The sequence below is a fragment of the Scatophagus argus genome, chromosome 3, assembly GCF_020382885.2.
Source record: "Scatophagus argus isolate fScaArg1 chromosome 3, fScaArg1.pri, whole genome shotgun sequence".
Taxonomy (NCBI): Eukaryota; Metazoa; Chordata; class Actinopteri; family Scatophagidae; genus Scatophagus; species Scatophagus argus.
This window is the reverse complement of record NC_058495.1, coordinates 17,640,512-17,659,010: the sequence shown is the minus strand read 5'-3', so window position 1 is coordinate 17,659,010 and position 18,499 is coordinate 17,640,512. Positions and strand designations below refer to the sequence as shown.

Here is an 18,499-nt window from a genome sequence, read left to right as displayed (position 1 = left end):
CACACTGTTCACTAACCTTGAATAAAAACAAATAACGATGATGACAAGATAATGGCATTTATTAACCCATCATTTCTGAGCACTGTATATCAGTATTATCACACCAAATATCCAAAAGGTCCGTATCTTCTATCATAACACAATAAAAGACTTTGAATTCTTAAGTGGTACAAATCTCAAGCTTCAGATTAGCTTTTCAAAATATTATATTACATTACACTTTATTTAGCAGACGCTTTTATCCAAAGCGACTTACAGAATGAATAATAACAAATTTCAGTACACTAGAATTAGACTAAAGCAATAAGAGCTAAAACATAACTAAAAGTGCTTAAGTATTATTACTTTGCTCTTTCTATGCAACACAGAAGAATATGTAGTTAATAGAAATGTGATTATGAGTGAATAGTAACTCGTGCTTTAGGGTGCCCTGACATCATCCTATAAGCCAGGTGCACTGGTTCAGTCAGGTTAGCCTTGAATGTGTACACATGAATCTTCCCGCTGATGGGACTGACATTGTAGAAGCTCAGCCTGCCAGTCTTGAAACTCAGTCTGATCTCTAGCCTGCGCGACACCGTGGTCCTCTTCAGGGGGACATTGTAGCTCTGCTCAAAGGCTGTCAGTAGGTTGTTAAACCACATCAGACACCAGGAGCTCCGACTGCTTTCCAGAGCAGACCCCAAACCGCTGCGTGGTAGTTTTCCACTGTAGCACACGCCAATGATCCACGGAGAGCCTTCAAGCTCCACCTCCCAGCAATGCTCACCTTCAGAGAAGCTCTGGGTGCTGAGAACCTGGAAGAAGCTGGTGAACCTCTGAGGAGAAGATGGGTAGGGCTGTTTGGTAGTGCTGAAACTCACTGTCTTCAAGTCCTCTGAGAGAACGAGGTTGGGGTGTGCTGTCTCCGGGTCAAAAGTCACCTCTGAAGGGTTGAGGGTGTTTCGAAGGGAACGCTGAATCTCTCCAAATCTTTCCCTCAGCTCAGTATTCATGTTTTCCAGTTTGAGACAGGCCCGCAAAGGATTGACTTTTAATTCAATGTGGTCATCCTTTTCTCCCGCAGACTTGGCCAATAACTCCACAATGGTTGGTTGTAGAATCAGAAGCTCATTACTGAATTCGGTCTCATCCTCTTCAGTCAGAAGGGATTCTGCTCTGAGCAAAGCTTGTCTCAGCTGCTTGGACAGATCAGAGGCTTGAGTGACTCGACCGCCCATACTGGTCTCACCTGGACCTAACTCTTCTTCAATTAGCTGCATCACCTGTGCACTATAGCTCTGTGACAAATCTTTTATCTGCCTTAAAAGATTGGATGCTTTAGCTCTCAGCTGATCATTAGCAGTGGTCATTTCTAACTCCTGTTTCTTCTCTTTCCTTAGCACACTCTCTGCCATCTCCAACTTGAGGCTCAGCTCTGTGACTTGAGATGCCAGTTTGAATTTAGGGTCATCCATTACCATCTTGCCTTTATCTTGTTCTTGATCCAAAGCAAATTGTTGTTCTGTGGATCCAGGCCCAATCTGAAAGCCACCCTTTCCCCCACACCCTGAGCTCTCATCCTGGCTCCCCCTAGCTGTTGCTATGTCCTGGTGGTATTTTGTATTTGCTTCTTCTGTTACAGTCATGTCAGCAGTCTTCACTGTTAAATGGCCGACATCAGAAGGGTTTGCAGTGGAGTTGACTGTCCCTGCAGTGGCTTTGTAGGTCGCTATGATGTTGCATAATTTGAAGTTTTTCACAAGAGCCTTGGTTCCACAATATTCTGTCTGGCACTCTGGGCACCTGTGTTGGTCAATGCCTTTTCCCATGGTCTGAAGGCAGGGAAAGCAGTAGATGTGACCACAGGGAAGAGAAACCGGTTCAGAGAAGAGGTCCAAGCAGATGGGGCAAGTCAGCTCCAATTCCAAAGCTTTTGAATGATCTTTCTCTGCTTCAGTCCCACTCACAGACATGGTGGCAGATGCTGGAAAAACAGACAGCTCAGGGTAAGACTTAAGAAATTTATTAAACATGCATTACATTATCACAACAGAACCCCCGCTGACACTGAGTCATATCTCCCTCCTCAGCCGCTACACATCAAATTAACACCACCTGACTCAATGCATTACATTAACACACAACTTTTGGAACACCGTATTGCACATTTACACTTCATGCTGTGAACTTTTGCAAAATCTCTGGTCAATATCGCACAACACTGTACAGCTCTTTCATTTAAACAACAGCAACACTAGTCATGTTGTTTGTGCATTTACTATTTATGCATCTTGACTTGCAGAATCCAACTTTAGTCTTTTTAGATTGTATACTTATTACATTTATTGTTATGCACTAAAACATTACATACATATTTGGATGTGAAAATCTTCTTGACGATAAACTTGATCCTGACTGGGATTCTGACACAAACTTGGCTGACATATTTGACTGTTCAGATGATTAACCTCCTATATAATGAGTTAATAAATATGAGTGTGTAAATGCGATAAGGGGAAAATGGACTTCATACACGGACGTAATTTGGGGGGGACACAGGGGACATGTCCCCTGCACTTTTTCAAAGGGTCGTTTTGATCCCTGCACTTTTTACCGTCCAAAAACAATGTTACGCTATAGTAAACAGATACGCGTCAAGCACTAGGACCAAACGGAAAACGGACGCTCAAGCTGAAGCCTGTTTCCTTTAGCTTAGACCGCCCACAAGCTCCTCGATTGGCTCTGCCGTTTCTCGTGTGATTGGCCGTCCCCGCTGTCACTCCACGTGGCTTGCACACCGGTCTGCTAATGTGCGGTCAGGAGTTAACCTGCTGCTGGAAATTGGGCGTTTGTTCTGCCTGACGTGGGTCACGTCAGCTGGAAGGGTTGTAATATCAGAGGGTTTCATTTACATTAACGTTTAAATCGGTGTCCATGTGTGTGTGTGTGTGTGTGTGTGTGTGTTTGGTAATTAGGCGCAGCCAGGATGTCTAAAAAAAAAAGAAAAGAAAACTGGACATAAGAGACTTCTTTAGAAGTCAAAGTGTAAAGTTACACCAGCAGCATATCCACTTCAAGATCCTCCGCGTCATTTACAAAGCTCCCAATAATCTTGTAAAGTGTATTAGTTTTATTGATTAGAATTTTATTTAAAAATACTTGTGCCCCCCCCACCTCTGAAATCAAGATTTCATACTTGACTATATAATTGATAGGCCTAATGGTAGGTAATGGCCCTGAACACGTTTTGCGTCCTCCTCACAGGTGCAGTCAAAGCAGGGTCAGGCCATCCAAGTCAGAAATGTTTCTGCCTCGTCAGTCTGTTAAGTTTCGATTTCCAGCGATCAGGATCTCCATGCGGCCAAATTCCCTAAAGTTTCGCTCCCTTCTGTTTCATTAATGGCACACACGTTGTTAGCCTAATTCTACCCAAGGGAATAGGGTTGTTTTGAGTCACCTTGACTTTACTCCCTTAATAAGAAATAATTAGACGTACATTAATTCTCATAAGGGTTTGCGCCTCACTTAACGCACGATAACAGCACGCGAAGACAAGCAGCTAACTAAGATACAATTTGGTCACCTTTTTCTGAGGACAAAAACTAAAGAGACTTACTTGATACAACAGTGCTGTCCTGTGTCGAGTCTTCCGGCTCAGGTAACAGTCAATAAAACGCACTGACGCAGAGATTAGCGCTCGTATTTCTCTACGCCTTTCATAAACACAAACACCTCCAGTTGTCTCACCAGAGCTCAGTGTGGTAATCCAACCTCAGCAGCACATATCGGCCTGACTCCATCCGAGTACCAACTACACTGTTACCCACTCTGCCCCTCTGCTTAATATGTTAAATGTCTGAATCGGCATGTTGACTTCTTGTTGTTGAAACATGAAACATGTTGAAACATGTTTTCATTTTATTGCACACACTTTTGCACAGTCCAAAAAAAAAAACTGTTATTAACTGGGAACGTGATTTGGGTGTGGTGGAGTGATTAATGCGAAAAATGCTTCCCCCCCTCCATTAGCCGCCTGATGTGCCCTTGAGCAAGGCACTTAACCCCCAATATGCTCCCCGGGCGCCTGATGCTGCCCACTGCTCCTGTGTGTGTTTCACTGCATGTAATTTGCCGGGTGTTGCATGTGTGTGTTCAACTAAGGATGACGGATTCAGTGTGTTTATGTAAAAATATATATACTGTCAATAAAGCTGATTCCTCTTCTTCTGCAATCACTCATTTCTCATTAAAACCGGAGAACAAAAAACACAAGCAGTGTTGTTGTATTTTATAAATTTATTTGTATTTTATATATTTGATTTAAAAAGAAAGCAAAATCCTCAGCTGAACCGCATCTCCAGACAGTTGGATGATGAAAGAGAAGCAAAAAACAATAAATATAACAGTACTGCAGAGGCACAGCACCAGTATACAGCTCCAGGGCGAATGTCATTCAGTCTGATCCACCTCTGCATTCGTGTAGTGTACAAACATTTTTGAAATTGGTAGTGTAGTACCTAAAAGGAAGTAAAATGTGCACAATGATCGTTGCTCAACTTTTTTGCAAACAGAAAAAAAAAATGCTATTGCCCCTTAGAGCCTAGTCTGCATTCATCTACAGAGCTACAAAATACGTGTGACTCAGGTTCGTCAAATCCAACTGGAAAACACATTTGTGCTTGACAAAATCATAAAGTTATCTCATACTGATCAGGGTCAAATAATCCAAAGCATTTTAAACATATTATCACACCATATTTGGTTGCTTGGTACATGCAAAACCTCCACAAGTCCAAACACATTCTCTGTTGTCAACAACACACGGACACACAGTCTTCCTAATCTCAGCTGAATAAAATATAAATGTCTTGTTTTGGAGCTGTGTGTGTGCGTGTGTGTGTGTGCCAATGTCTGTTTGAACAATGAGCTTTGAGCTTCAAGCACTGAAGTGAAAATCTCCAGATCAGTCACAGAGAACAGGAAATACAGGTTGGACAGTTCTGTGGGATTGAAGCATCACTTAATGCACATCCAAGACACCACGATTTCAAAACAAATGTGTTGTTTGAGCTCAGAGATGAAATGTGAATTATATATAAAGGAATTATGCCAATATACCGTTTAAATTCCTATTTTGGAATGATATCGATACACACAATATCAAGAAAACTAAACATATTTAAAGGCATATTTGTCCAGTTGTGTCATTGCAGGAGTTTCACATAACAGTAGCGAAATACTGTGTAAAAAGCCATAATGGGTGTAAGAGCACTGAAATTAAGTATTGCATAATGTTTTATACATTTATTTTTGAAATGTCAATGCACTTTATGACTTAATTTGGCTTTGACTTTGAAAGACAAGGCAGCTGTCTCTTTCTGTTCAGTGTCTCATAAACAGGCACTACAGTTCACAGGTCAGTCGAAGGCAATATTCAGACAAGCTGGGGAAAAAAAATCCTTCAGAAAGCCCCTTGAATGGGAGAAAGCAGAGTCTGTACATATGTGCCTTCAAATGTGTTTGTCTGTGTGTGAACAGAAGTGTTTCTACAGTAATGCGTCCAGGTCCAGTTCAGGCACAGGCTCCTTCCAATAAGAGAAACTGCTGTACTCTGGACACTCCAAAACAGAGCATGTGCTGCCCTCAACAGAGAGCATGGGGAAGAAATGTTCCACTAACTCGCTGAGGTGGCTGTACCTGCAAAACACACACACACACACAGAGAGCTAACTCACACTTCCATTCATAAATGGATGCACAGGTGAAAAGTGGCTGAAAAAGCTGTATGTGTGGATTTTTTTTATGCAACTGCAGCATGTTTATTCTGATGGTGCATGTTTTTGTCTCGAGCAAAACCAAAAGTTCTGTTTCACGCTTACGAGGACTTGTTGCCTTTTGTCTTCTCCCGTATGAGCTCTCCTTTTGGGTTTACAGTGAATAACCTGGTGTCAGGAACCCCCACCTGCTTATAGGCAAAAGCATCCTGCAAAATGAAGTGCAGCAGAACAAGACAGTTACACAGACTAGCGTCAGTGTCACTTTAACCTTTACAGTATCTGCTTATACTTGAAAGACTGTTTGGTTGTTACAACACTAATCAATCAACCATTAAGCCAGTGTTTACTTTACAACCACAAGCAAAAGACCTTTTCTCAACATTTGTCACACGTCATTTCTCCCTGCTATATGTTACAGGATGTGCATGTTAAATTAACTCTAGATTAAAAAATGAGAGTGCATTGTTTTAAGATTATGTACGAACTCAGGAGCCAAAATCACTACCAAATATACAACTCAGCACCTGGAAAAAAGAAGGTACAATACAGACTTGCTGATGCTTTGAATCACGAGTCACTTACGTTAGTCCTGTTGCCGAAGGCAGCGTAGAAGGGCTGTCTCTGTGGGTTGAACAGGTCTCTGATGTCACCGAGGCAGGCAATTTTAAAAACCTCCGGCTTCTTCTCAATGACCTCTCTGCACAGGTGAGGACAGACAGCCATGGTCAAAGGGGATATCTGTCTTAGTGGGACACTAGCTGTGAAGTGGATCAGTGGTAGAGTTTATCACCTGTGTAGAGCTGAGAAGAGGCTGCTGGGAGCCAACAGTACGGGGCCTTTAGGGAGGACGGTGCCTTTGTCGTTGACCCACTGAAGGTAGTCCTTAGTGATGGCAGCCATACCTATGGCCCGCGCTGAACAATACAGGAACTTATAGCCATTTCTAGAATGGAATAAGCACAATCATTTTAGCAGCAACAACACTTCAAACAGAATTCAGTCTGTCTTTTCTGAACATCTGGAACTCATCATAATGATATCATCAGCTGTGAACACTTCTTATCTTTTTCTTTTGCTTCCCATGGTGAGAGTTGCATGTGCCAAAGTTCAACTGGTGCAATAATGCATCAGAAAACAGTTCTAACACTTATATTTATTGCTCTTTGACAGCTGTTAATATTTTCCAGAAAGTAATCGTACATACTGGTGTATTTTGTGGTAGAGTTTTGCAATGCCTTTGTGCGTCCAGTCTTTTCCAAGCTGAGGTAGAATATGACCCAAAGCATCAGACCTGCAGGAGACAGACAGTAAATACTACTCATAACTCTGTGGTGGGTCTTTCACACTAATGAGGAACTCTGTATAGTCCTAGTTATAGGCAGTTGTTTAGCGGACTGTCTATACCAGAGGTCGGCAACCTTTAGCATGAAAAGAGCCATGTCGCCCGTTTCCCAACCAAATTAAAACCCACTCGGAGCCACAAATCCTATTTGACCACTAAACTGAAAGCAACACCACATGTAGTTTCCTTCAACTTATGCTTTATATATGAGAACTATAATATGTTACTTTTATGAAATTAATAAATTTTAAAAGGAAAATGACAATTTTTTATTTTCCATTTTTAACAGTGCAAAACACCTAATTCTTTTGTAGGCTACTTTGAGAGAAAAGCATTTATACATTTCTTTTCAAATAAAATAATATATGAATTTATTAGGGCTGTGGCAACGTTAATGCCTAACGCATTAGAATCAGAATCAGAATTCCTTTATTTATTCTGATTAGGGCTGAGCAAGGAACGCATTAATTAACGTGAACAATTATTATTTTTTATTTTATCGCGCACCAACACAGTTTTTTTTAGTGAGCAAGTGAGCAACGGACTTAAAAAAAAATAAGTATTACAATTAAAACAACAGCGCGATAAAATAATTGTCGGCATTAATTCATTTAAAAAAATGTTTGCTAATTTCTCACCACATATTAAGCATACCGGTAAACCAGTTTTGTCAGCAGTAAAAGCAAACCAATCTGTCCACGAGGTATTAACCGATCTATTTTCATCTGAAACTTGCTGCTCTTCTTTGATTTGTCCATTGCTAGCTTACCGGGGGCCAAAATAAGTCACTTATTTGGCAGCAACAGGTGTAGCAAACAGGACTTGACGGATATTTTGATCGACAAAATATTAAAAATTTTACGTTAATGTCACAAGAGCACCTCGATCTCCAAAGAAATAACTATTACATCGAAAAATAACCCCTGAATAAACAGAATGAAATCAATTTAAATTAAGCGTCCATTATTTATTCACATTATTTTTTCCCCAAAATATGCTCGTCCTCTCTTAGCCACAGGAGCCACAGAAGAGGGATGAAAGAGCTGCATGTGGGTTGCCGACCCCTGGGCTATACACCATAACATGCCAGGAAACGTTGTTTTTACTTAGTGATGGTGCCGTCGATGTCTGATATGATGACTCGATCGTTCCAGTTCCACAGGTAGATAGCAGCCTCACAGCGACAGGTGCCTTGGTATTGTGTGGTCACGCTGAACACCACCTTGTTAGCGCCTTCACGCAGGTTTAAGTGATTCTGGTTACGAGAAGAGACAAGAGGAAGCAAAAGTAACATAAACCAGAGGGAAACAAGTCATGCTTTACATATTGTTGAAAGCAGAGTAAAATCTTTTCTGTGGGTGTGAGTGTGTCTCGTACTATCTGCTCAGAGGTCAGACGTAGAGATTTGCGGTAAATCTGACTGAACGACTGTGTGGCATTGAGGGTGTCTGTTGACAGGCTGGGAGCAATGATGGCTTTTCGACCGAGGCCCGCTGCCTCGTCGCTGTCAATGTCATCCAACGTAGCTCTGGAGAAACAACGCACACATCCAATTAACACGCTGTGAGTTGCCAGCTATTAACATCAACATGTAAATATGCTTTAATCAGAGACACTGACTGATTTGTACATGAAAATGAGAAAGGATTCCACATTGTGTTCTGCATCACTAATTGGTCTTCATACGTCAGGTGCTGTCTTAGCTACTCATAGTTAAGTGTTATGATATTCTTTTAAATCTTCTATTTATTGAGTAAGCACAGAGCTTTGGCATACTCTGGTGGCACAAAGGCAAACTACATGATGAGAGTTAAAACCGATACACAGAAGTCTCTTTCAAAAAGTATTTCCCTCATTTTATCATTTCCTGTGTTGTGGTCGTCTAAAAATGACAATATGTTCTGCTGTTTGTGTTTCTTCTTATAATTCCTTAGAAATTCACTACATGTGATATAAGTCTCCACAAAATTCCAAATTTTAGTTGAAACTAAAGGAAGCAAATGAAGCCTATGACCTCTTAGCAACAATTTCTAGATGTCTGATTCTCTTTTTTCTGTGCAGGAGCTTCAGTCCAAAGATTGATAGATACTTTATTGATCCCGAGGGAAATTCAAAAGCCAGTATTTCTGGCAAAAACTTTGGCATATTTACAAAATTGACTCAACTTCACTCCTCTAGTCTTTCTAGCAGAAAGACCAAGTGTCCTTAAGCACACACAGACATTAGAAAGCAGTCAAACAGCTGTGGATCAGCAGGATCAAATTCCAACAGAAACACAGCATGTAAGGTTTTATAAGGTTCATTATCTTGTGTTAGATCGTTTTCTTAGTGAGGTGGCTTACTTTACTGTGGAAGAAACACTTGCCAGTTGCTCCTCAGGCTCATCCTTTGAGTTCTTTTGCTGAAAAACAAGGAGGTTACATTAACATATACATGCTAACAACAACATCAAGCGGTAGTGGTGGTTTTCGCAAACAGATTAGACAGTGACCACTTGCTTCTGATCTAACCATTTAACTAACTGAATCTCTACCACCTTTATGCCTTACATGTACAGAGCACAGAAATCAATCCTGGCTAACAAGGCCAACCCCAAAAAATCCTGTAAAAACAATGGATGGATTATTGCATGTAATTGTCACAATGTGATGTGTGTCTTTTCTTCCTGGCACAGCATCATGGCTAGTTAATAATCACAGGAATTCCTAAGAATGTACCTGGTTATTGTCCATGTCTCTTCTCCTCCAGGAGAACCACCAGCGTCCAGACTTTTTGGGCATCTTGTCCTTCACCAGCCGCTCTATAGTACTCTGTATGACACACACATGAAAAGGAGGCAACGGTTATATTAATCCTGTCATTGTATTCACCGACTCACTAAGCTCTAATTGGTCTCGTGCTGTTAATTTGTGAATCAGTACAATAAACCCAGCTTGATTAATGTTTCTGAGAATTAAAGACACCTAAGTAATTAGTATTAATGTCATTTATTGTAGAAACGATAAAATACCTTGGGCAAGTTCTTCTGGAAAGCTGACATTGACAAGACCATTGGAGCAGCCACTGCCCAGTTGTAATAGCTGCGAAAGATGAAAATCGACCAGTAATAAACATCCTCGTCAATAAACACACCTTCTCTGAGTTTTGTGATGCATATTGCCTCAGCAAACAAATAAATATCTGATCCCAAATCTTACTTGGAGTTGATGCAGATCACGAGGCTTGGATCCTCGATGATTCCTGGATTGTTGGTTAAATCTTGGTATGTCACAATGTGCTGCATAAACTTTTCTGGGTAAGCAGCAAAAACAATATTCAATTCAATGCAGTTTATTCAGTTTATTTATATAGCACCAATTCACAACAAAAGTTATCTCATGACACTTTCCAATTAGAGCAGGTCTAGACTAAACTCTTTAATTAAATTGTAATACAGAGAGCCCAACATTCCCCCTTGAGCAAGCACTTGGCGACAGTGGCAAGGAAAAACTGCCTTTTAGAAGGCAGAAACCTCAGAGCAGACCCCGGCTCAAGATGGGCAGCCATCTGCCTTGACCGGTTGGGTTGGGTTGAGGAAGAGAGAGAGAGAGAGAGAGAGAGAGAGAGAGAGAGAAAGAGAGAGAGAGAGAGAGAGAGATATAGACAGACAAGGAGAGAGAAGGAGAGGGGGGTGGGGTGCGAGACAAAGAGCACACAAGCAGAGACGCATAGCAGCAGTAATAATACCAGAAGTATTGGAACTGTAGATAATGATAATGACAATGAAGTATACAGAAGGTACAGTACTATGTTGACAACTGATTTCACACCACTGGGAGAATCTGCACATTCCTACATGTCCTTCCACACAATGCAGACACAGAACACCAACAGCAATTTACTCTCTCTTACCTTTAGTGATTTGGCTGGTGTCGCCCTCTCGCCCACAGAGGGACATGCTGACGTCCATGTTGTAGGAGGTGGAATCTGACAGGTATTCTGTGCCGCTGTCCATGGCCCCGCTGCCCACTGACTGAGGCGACTGGCTCCCAGAGCAGGAGCCCTGCTCCGGTCCGTGCTGGGACATTCCCTCCGTCTCACTGCAGGGACAACAGACAGTCAGATTTTCAACAAAAGTGCAATAGTCCTTAGACAGCACAGCGTGATTACTGGGTTATTTAGATATTTCAGTGGAAATCCATCACTGCAGACACTGTGGGAATTGGTGACACCACTGTCTGTCTTATGAGGAATATCCATGGTTATGTGTCTTTTTACCTCTTGGGGAAGTAGAGAGCAGCCACCTCAGGATCCAATGTGGTCAGATCATCCAAGTAAATATCTGTTGGTCCCAGATGATGATTACGTTTACCTGCAACAAAACGACACAGTTGGGTTCAGCTGGTGAACACTGACATTAACTGATGACAAAACCATTTTATGCCTAAAATGAAAGTTTAAAGACACCTGAAGTGGAAGGACTTGGTAAGTGAAAAATACTACACCTTTCTTTTTGTCCTGCAGCTCCACTTTGGAGGACATCTCAGAAGAGTTTGCTCCTGCTGCCTGTTGGGTCCCTCCAGGTCCTACACCCTGCTGCTCCTCCTCCCTTCCTTCAGCACAAGGATCTATCCCACTGTCCCCCTCGCTGACTGTGGCACTACTGGTAGAACCCTGTTCACTTTGCTCCAGTGAGGCACCGTGCTGTTGTATCTCTGTGCTACTCTGACTTGTTGCTGGGATTGTACTGTCTTTGTTCTCTTTAATGAGTTGTTTTTGCACCATCATTGGTTTGGTTACACTGACCACATTATTTTTGCCTCTGGGGGCATTTATGTCAGTCGTTGTGCTAATATGCTCAACAGTGGCTGTGCTTTCTTTGCTACCATGAGAATTTCTGCCATTAATTAGACTGTCCGTATTAGAAGAAGAGCTCTCCTCTTCCCATAATGTGGAGTCAAGTGCCTGTTTCAAGTCCACATTAGTTTCTGATGATGATGCACAGGACCTGGAGAGGTCACTGGGGGTGGAATGGGCAATATGGGAGTTTTTCTCCTTGGATAAAGGCGTGGTTTGCATAGCGTAGCTACCGAGGTCTAGGGACTGAGTCCTGGGTTGTGGTCTGACCACTGTTACGCTGCCCACTCTGCCACAGTGGATCACAGGTTCACAGCCCATATCAAAGGAGTCCTGTCTCTCAATGGTGCGGAAATGAGAACTGCCAGAAGGGGAAATGTGCGGCAACTCCAGCGGCATCCTCTCTGATTGATACAGCTGTGAGAGGGAAGGCAGAGTGTCAGCGTGACAACCTCAAATCTACAGCACAGGCAGGCAGTAAAAGCACATCCAAATCTCTGTGTGTGAGTGTTGTCGTACCATGGGAAAACCTCCCCAGTTCCACTGCATCTGAGGCCCAGAGGACTCATGGGGTTTAACCAGGAGCTCAGAGTCGCTCTTCGGAGAGGACGGCCGACTGTAGAAAACACTGCTGACAGGGAAAAAGATAAAACATCGGATAAAGAGGGAAAAAAAATCAATAAATGTAAAGACAGGAGTCACCGAATCAATCAGTATGATTTCATCTCTGTCAACTGACACCGACTCAGTGAGGCTCCTCAATACAAACAAAGAAACAAATCAATGAATTTATCATTAAGATTAACCTTCCTCACCTTTCTGAGGGCGACTGCTCCCCGTCTGAGTGTGGATGAGTGTCTCTGGACAGCTCCTGATTTGGCTCCTCAGACATTGAGTAGTACACTGATTTGCTTTAGCACATGGAAGAAAACATTTTTTAACTACTTGTGTTAACTTTGTAGGTGTGACCAGTGACTGATGATGCTCTCAGCACAAAGATTGTTCAAATAGACAGTACCTCTGAGACTCAACACCCTGCACAGTGAATCTAACAGTGACAAAAAACCCTGAAATACTGTGCCACCTTTATGGCTTCTGACTGTCTGCCTCCAAACACCAATCAAGGTGCAGTTTTTCATCCTTATCTGTCCAGACTAATTTGAAAGAATTTAATTAAAAGGTAATAAGTATAGTTTGTGGCCAAATGGAGGTTAACACTATATTGACTTGTATGAAAAAGTTCGAAACAATCATCAAGGGTGGGCACCCAAGTGTCACCAATTTAGTATCCCACCAAACATCAATTATAGTCATCCCTTCTGTTGATGAGGTATGGAGCTGAATAATGGCTAACAACATGTAAGGTGCTTTAAATGCATCACTGCTGTGTGGAATAACTCCAGGGTGGCAACAGGTAAAAAGACAGTAGAGGAGAATTCATGCCAACTTAGTTTCTGCTGACAATTAAAAGCATAATTCCCCTACTAATAAGATAGATTAAGATACATGAAAACCACTGGGGAATGGAAAGATGATGAAAAGAGTTTTGGTGTTAGCTGATGACTTTCGCCTGAATGGATCAGTGGTTACTGATAATGACAGAAAACTTTTGGGACCAGGAAGATAAGTTGCATGACATTTTAGCTGAAGCTAGTTGAAGTCCGTCAATACATGGACAAATCAGGGCCCTGAAAAGCATCTTGAGGCTAAATGGTCATAAAATACATCTCACTCCATCTTCTTACAAGGTGTTTCAAAAAGCGTGGTGATTTCATGGGCTGTGAGAAATTGCTGCACATGAAGCTCTTTCCCGTTTGCAGAAAGCATGGAGCATCTTAAACCATCAGTTCATCTAACATGCAGTTTGTTTAATTTATCTGTATTACGTTGTAATCACTGACCTGATTTGCAATGTTGTGACAGGCTGTTCTCTAACAGGACTCTCCTGCCCGGCTGGATCACTTTCTTTCTCCCACTCCTTCTCTCTTTCTCTCTCGTCCGATGAGGAGCTGACCTCTTCTCTCAGGTGATTGTCAGAACGCATGCGTTTGCGGCGGCGCTTCTTTCTGCGAGTGCCAGTTCCCGAGATTACTGATCCCTCATGGGTCCCCTCGGTCTCCTCAGGGACCTCCAAAGGAATCGGGGATGTGCACAAGTGGGCTGGGACCTGAGACTGAGACGGAATAAGGTTTGCAGTGATGAATAAAAGATAAGAAACTGCACCAACAGAAAATCTGATAATATGAAGAAGCTAGCGAGAGGCTATCAATTATTGGTCTTTTTACCTCCATGTTTTCATTTTCCTCCACAAAAAAAGCTTCTCCATTGTCACCCAGCTTCATGTGCAAGTCAACTGGCTCTCCATTTATCTCAATGTCCACCTAAAATCACAGGGATGCACATGTCAAAAGCACTGAAAGAGTGGAGAACAGTGGTATAATGGTGGGTCAAAGAATTAAACGAGACAGAGAAAACACAGACAATTTTCTCCTTGGAGCGCAGCACACCCAGCTTGCCGAAGCGAACATGGAAGGGGGAACACTGGAACGATCCATCAGGCTGTCGCACCACAATGACATCAATCCCTCCGGTAAGAGTGGCTGGGTTGAGGCCACGGTACAACTCCTTCACCGTCACAAATACTGTCTCCGCCAACTGGCCCACGATATTCATGGTCTGGGACTGGAAACAAAAAAAACAAGAAGTGAGATGACACAAGAACACAAAGTGTCTGCATTCACAGTTTTTTGGTGTCTGCGGTTTGATCTTTCATCCTGTTTTTTTTTTTTTTACTCTGTCAGCAGAAATAGCTTCTGATTTTATTTATCTAATTAACAAAATTAAAAAGCAGACATTGAAGAAAGCATAATACCCATGTACTACATTAAGTGTCTGTTAAAATGAGTTTTAGGCCAAGTAACTTCAAACCTTTCCACTAAGTTTAGCTCCAAGCTGAAGAATGTCCCTTAAATGACTGCAAAGTTTTAACAAAAACATATTGACTTTTGTAGTCAGATCTTGGCTAATGGGTTAAAGGTCAACAGCTGGAAAGGAAGATGAGACCCAGACACATATAAGGCAACAGTAACTATGATGATAATGTGAAAAGGTTCACAGTGTGGAGTTAGAACACAGATAGACACTGTGACTTACTTGGCCAGATGTGTCCACGCAGTAAGACAAGTGTGGGACCAAAGAAAACATCAATTCTAGCTTTTAGTCCATTGTAAATTAGGTTGGAATAAGATTCAAAACAATTATGTCCATTATGTAGCCTTTTCTCCTCAGCAGGCCAGAACATGTATAACAACAAGCAGCTTTAGTAAGTGAACAAGTCAAACTTTGCCAAAGGCTACTGAAAACATCACATTTGGCCTAGTTTCTACCTGCATCAACATTACACAACCGTCAAAATGGCTTCTGTGGGATTTGGCTCTAACCTTTAGAGAAAACTATGTTACCTTAATTGGCCTTACAAGCCCCTGCCACATCCTGACAGAGACCATTTAAAGAAATACTATCATAGCATGTTACCTTGTAATTAGGGATGTTAATGATTAATCACTAATTGATTAAGTGCCATTAAGAATTTAAGCCATTAAAATGGAACACCATCCTTCCAGACCATCATGAACATTTTTTCCAAATCAGTCCAGGTAAACTCAGGTGGGATATTAGAACATAAACAGTGACTTAATACACACATATACAGTGGATCAAACTTGTCTATAGCATCATCTGTCCATGGGCCACATTCCCAATCTCAAGTCTTACCCACATTGAAGGATGCGGATCTCCCCTCCCAACCAGGCTGTGTTCCCTTGACCTCCCTTCTGCCATACGCCGTCACTATAAAGGCTTTTTCCACCGCAGGAACTCAGAAACAGTCGCAATAAACTTTACCTCCATTTCCACCAGAGGAATCTGTTGACAACAATCCTCAGGATGCCTAGCTGCCTCTCAAAGCTTGGGTTATGTAACCCCCCATATCTGTCTGCAGATGTAAGTCTACATTTTGTTAGCTTTGACAGCTGAGCCGTAGCTACAAACAGTCGTGCAGTCAATTAGAACTGCTAAGCTAAATAGGATGTCACCACTTGATAAGTGGTCATCAGAGATTATAACGCCCCAGTCCTCTCTGGCCTGAGCCAAGATGGAAAATATAACAATTTACGAGACAATCCCAGTATATTCAGTCACACACCGCTGCTTCTTCTAACTCACACAATTTCAAAAGCACATACACACCCTCCTGTCACACCAAATTCATACTTCCTCACTTGCACTGCACATGACAGCCAGACCAGCAGTTTCTGAAAGGCTTGGACAGGCTATTCAAACACGCTTGGCATAAAAAAGGCACACACACAAACTGGGCGACCACACAGTTTCTGGGCTTGACCACAGCTCTCTGGGCCATCAAAGATGAGAGGGACTCTCCGGCGGTCATGCTCTTCCAACACTGGAAAATCCTTCATGAGGCTAGCAGACTTAGGACAAACTCAAGCAAATGACTTGCAAATTTGGACGGATATCACAGCCTGTGTTGCCTATGGAAGAGGACATGACAGAACGGTAGGCCGAAGTTGGGGAGCGATGTCTGACAAAAAGAAAAGTCATTAGAGGTGATGAAGCTAATCAGTCTCGCTATGTAGTAAAGGAGAGCTCCACTCTGTCCTTTCACGTGACTAACCCAACAGGACAAATGTAAAACATGAGTGTTTAGCTCATGGCCTTCCGATATTGTGCGTACTAATTCGGGATTCTTGTAACTGTAGTGTAACACTTGACCTAAAGTGCCAGCTCAGCTGTATTTAAAAAGGAGAAAGAACAACAGTCCAAAGTAGACAATGGTAGTGAGAGATGACACAATTTAAGGCAAAGGAAGGGAAGGGCAATGGAACAAAAAGATTGAGCGCGAGGTAAATGTGTTTCTACTGTATTAAATACACTCCTATACTTACAACTCATGTGTAAAGTGGCATAATTCCAAGTTTCACTGCCTCTAAGTTCATTTCTCCTCAGCGAGAAATTCAAACTTATGATGCTGACACTAGAAGTGCAAGTGAATACAGCTTGAATTTTTGTCTGTAGATTAATCTCTGATTAACTGATTCATTTTTTGTTTCTGAAATCTCAAGAGTCTGAAAACAGCCCATCACAACTTCTGAAAGTCCAATGTGATGAGTTAAATCAACGCTGCAAGACATTCATTTTAAAATGACAAAATTCTTAATGAAGTTCTGAGAGTTGAATAAGCGAAAACTGATTGATTAAATGCCTTAGTACTTAATCAAAATGGTTGCTGATTTGATTTAGCAATTCTTTCACTCACAGTTGCCTCCACATGTGCCTTTGGGATACCAGTTTCCCAATCAAAGACTCAGCCAAGTGTGCAGAGACAGAGTAGTCTTGGCTTTTAGTGACTACTGCCTCCTGGAGACACTCCACCCTCATGAAATGTGATTCAGCATATCTATCATCCTCTTTTGACCACTGTTGCGTAAAGAAAATAACAACTCTAAAAATGTCCGTTACATCATATTTTATGATTACATAATATCTATCACCGTCACCTCTGACCCAGCCTCAGAGAAAGTCAGACCTTCTGGGTGCATTTGTGAAGGTCCGGAGAAGACCACAATGAAAGAAAGCAAATTCATGCAGGGTTTTTCTTTTTTGTTTTGTTTTGTTTTCCCTTGATGAAACAGATTTTCATGACAGTTTCATTAAGTATAAGTTACCTATGTGTTGCTGCGCATCTAATGTTTAACTAGACACTGCACACACGGAGACGACTTCCGCCACGGTTTTCCCTACAGTGTCAACGTCTGGCGTACTTCAACGTTAGCCAATGAAACTCTCGACTATTATCAGAACAACACGCGTCTGCTCTACTCTTAGTTCAAACGTATAAAACTAGAGCATCTTATCACTCTCATTTCTGACACAACTATAGCTACAGATTCATCATTAGAAACTTCATGAATAATTTGCTTTGTTTGACTGCGAATTCGGCGTTCACACACGTTTATGATTTGTCTTAAAAACATGTGCAAGTTACGGGAAGTAAAAAGTAAACAAACTGACATAACTCCTCTAGCTCCGTCTGGTTAACACCTCCCACAACAGCTAAAGATGTTATAGACAGTTTATTCTTCCCGTGCTGATGCTGAGAGAGCGTTGGCACAACCTTACCTTTCGTGTAGCTTTTTACGTCTAAGGAAGCAACTGCCATTCTGGACGTTTCCTAGTAGGCTGCGCCTGCGCACAGTACAACTCAATCACTCCACCAGCCAATGAGAAAGCTGGAAACAAAAACATGGCCCGCCTATGTTGTTTTGTAAACAGAGGCTTTAATCATACAAAATAATTGACTGGGGCAAACTGGGTGAACAGAGCCTCTTGGTTAAACTAACAGTTACAGAATCTTGGAAACTGATGTGTAAAGTTTAACTCACTGACTCCCATATAAACATTAAAGCACGCGCAAACCCCACATGACCCAAATGTGATAACCATGGTAAAGTTATTTTTGTCGTTCTGAGACACCGACCACTGT

General features: G+C 41.9%; 2 protein-coding genes across 4 annotated transcripts; both read right to left on the bottom strand.

Annotated features, from left to right (window-relative positions):
• Positions 1–43: 43 nt before the first annotated feature.
• trim107 (tripartite motif containing 107) lies at positions 44–3,822 on the bottom strand. The gene is made up of 2 exons (XM_046384331.1): positions 3,599–3,822; positions 44–1,966 (listed from the first exon to the last, which is right to left on the bottom strand). Exon 2 carries the CDS (start codon positions 1,953–1,955, stop codon positions 396–398), a length of 1,560 nt encoding a protein of 519 aa, XP_046240287.1. The 5' UTR covers positions 1,956–1,966; positions 3,599–3,822; the 3' UTR covers positions 44–395.
• A 441-nt stretch (positions 3,823–4,263) lies between these two features.
• LOC124056659 (phosphatidate phosphatase LPIN2-like) lies at positions 4,264–18,217 on the bottom strand. 3 transcript variants are annotated; one of them, XM_046384326.1, is made up of 20 exons: positions 18,136–18,217; positions 14,419–14,619; positions 14,223–14,318; positions 13,839–14,110; positions 12,753–12,848; positions 12,457–12,568; positions 11,586–12,354; positions 11,359–11,452; positions 10,993–11,180; positions 10,299–10,392; positions 10,112–10,181; positions 9,819–9,911; positions 9,444–9,502; positions 8,479–8,629; positions 8,208–8,356; positions 6,964–7,050; positions 6,550–6,702; positions 6,342–6,456; positions 5,862–5,965; positions 4,264–5,679 (listed from the first exon to the last, which is right to left on the bottom strand). In XM_046384326.1, the coding sequence occupies exons 2-20, from the start codon at positions 14,608–14,610 to the stop codon at positions 5,529–5,531; spliced, it is 3,045 nt and encodes a 1,014-aa protein (XP_046240282.1). In that variant the 5' UTR covers positions 14,611–14,619; positions 18,136–18,217; the 3' UTR covers positions 4,264–5,528. The 3 variants fall into 3 exon arrangements, with proteins under 3 accessions (XP_046240282.1, XP_046240280.1, XP_046240281.1); XM_046384324.1 differs by lacking the exon at positions 18,136–18,217 and adding an exon at positions 15,712–17,178; XM_046384325.1 differs by lacking the exon at positions 18,136–18,217 and adding an exon at positions 15,712–17,178 and having other exon boundaries at positions 12,457–12,565.
• Positions 18,218–18,499: the final 282 nt, after the last annotated feature.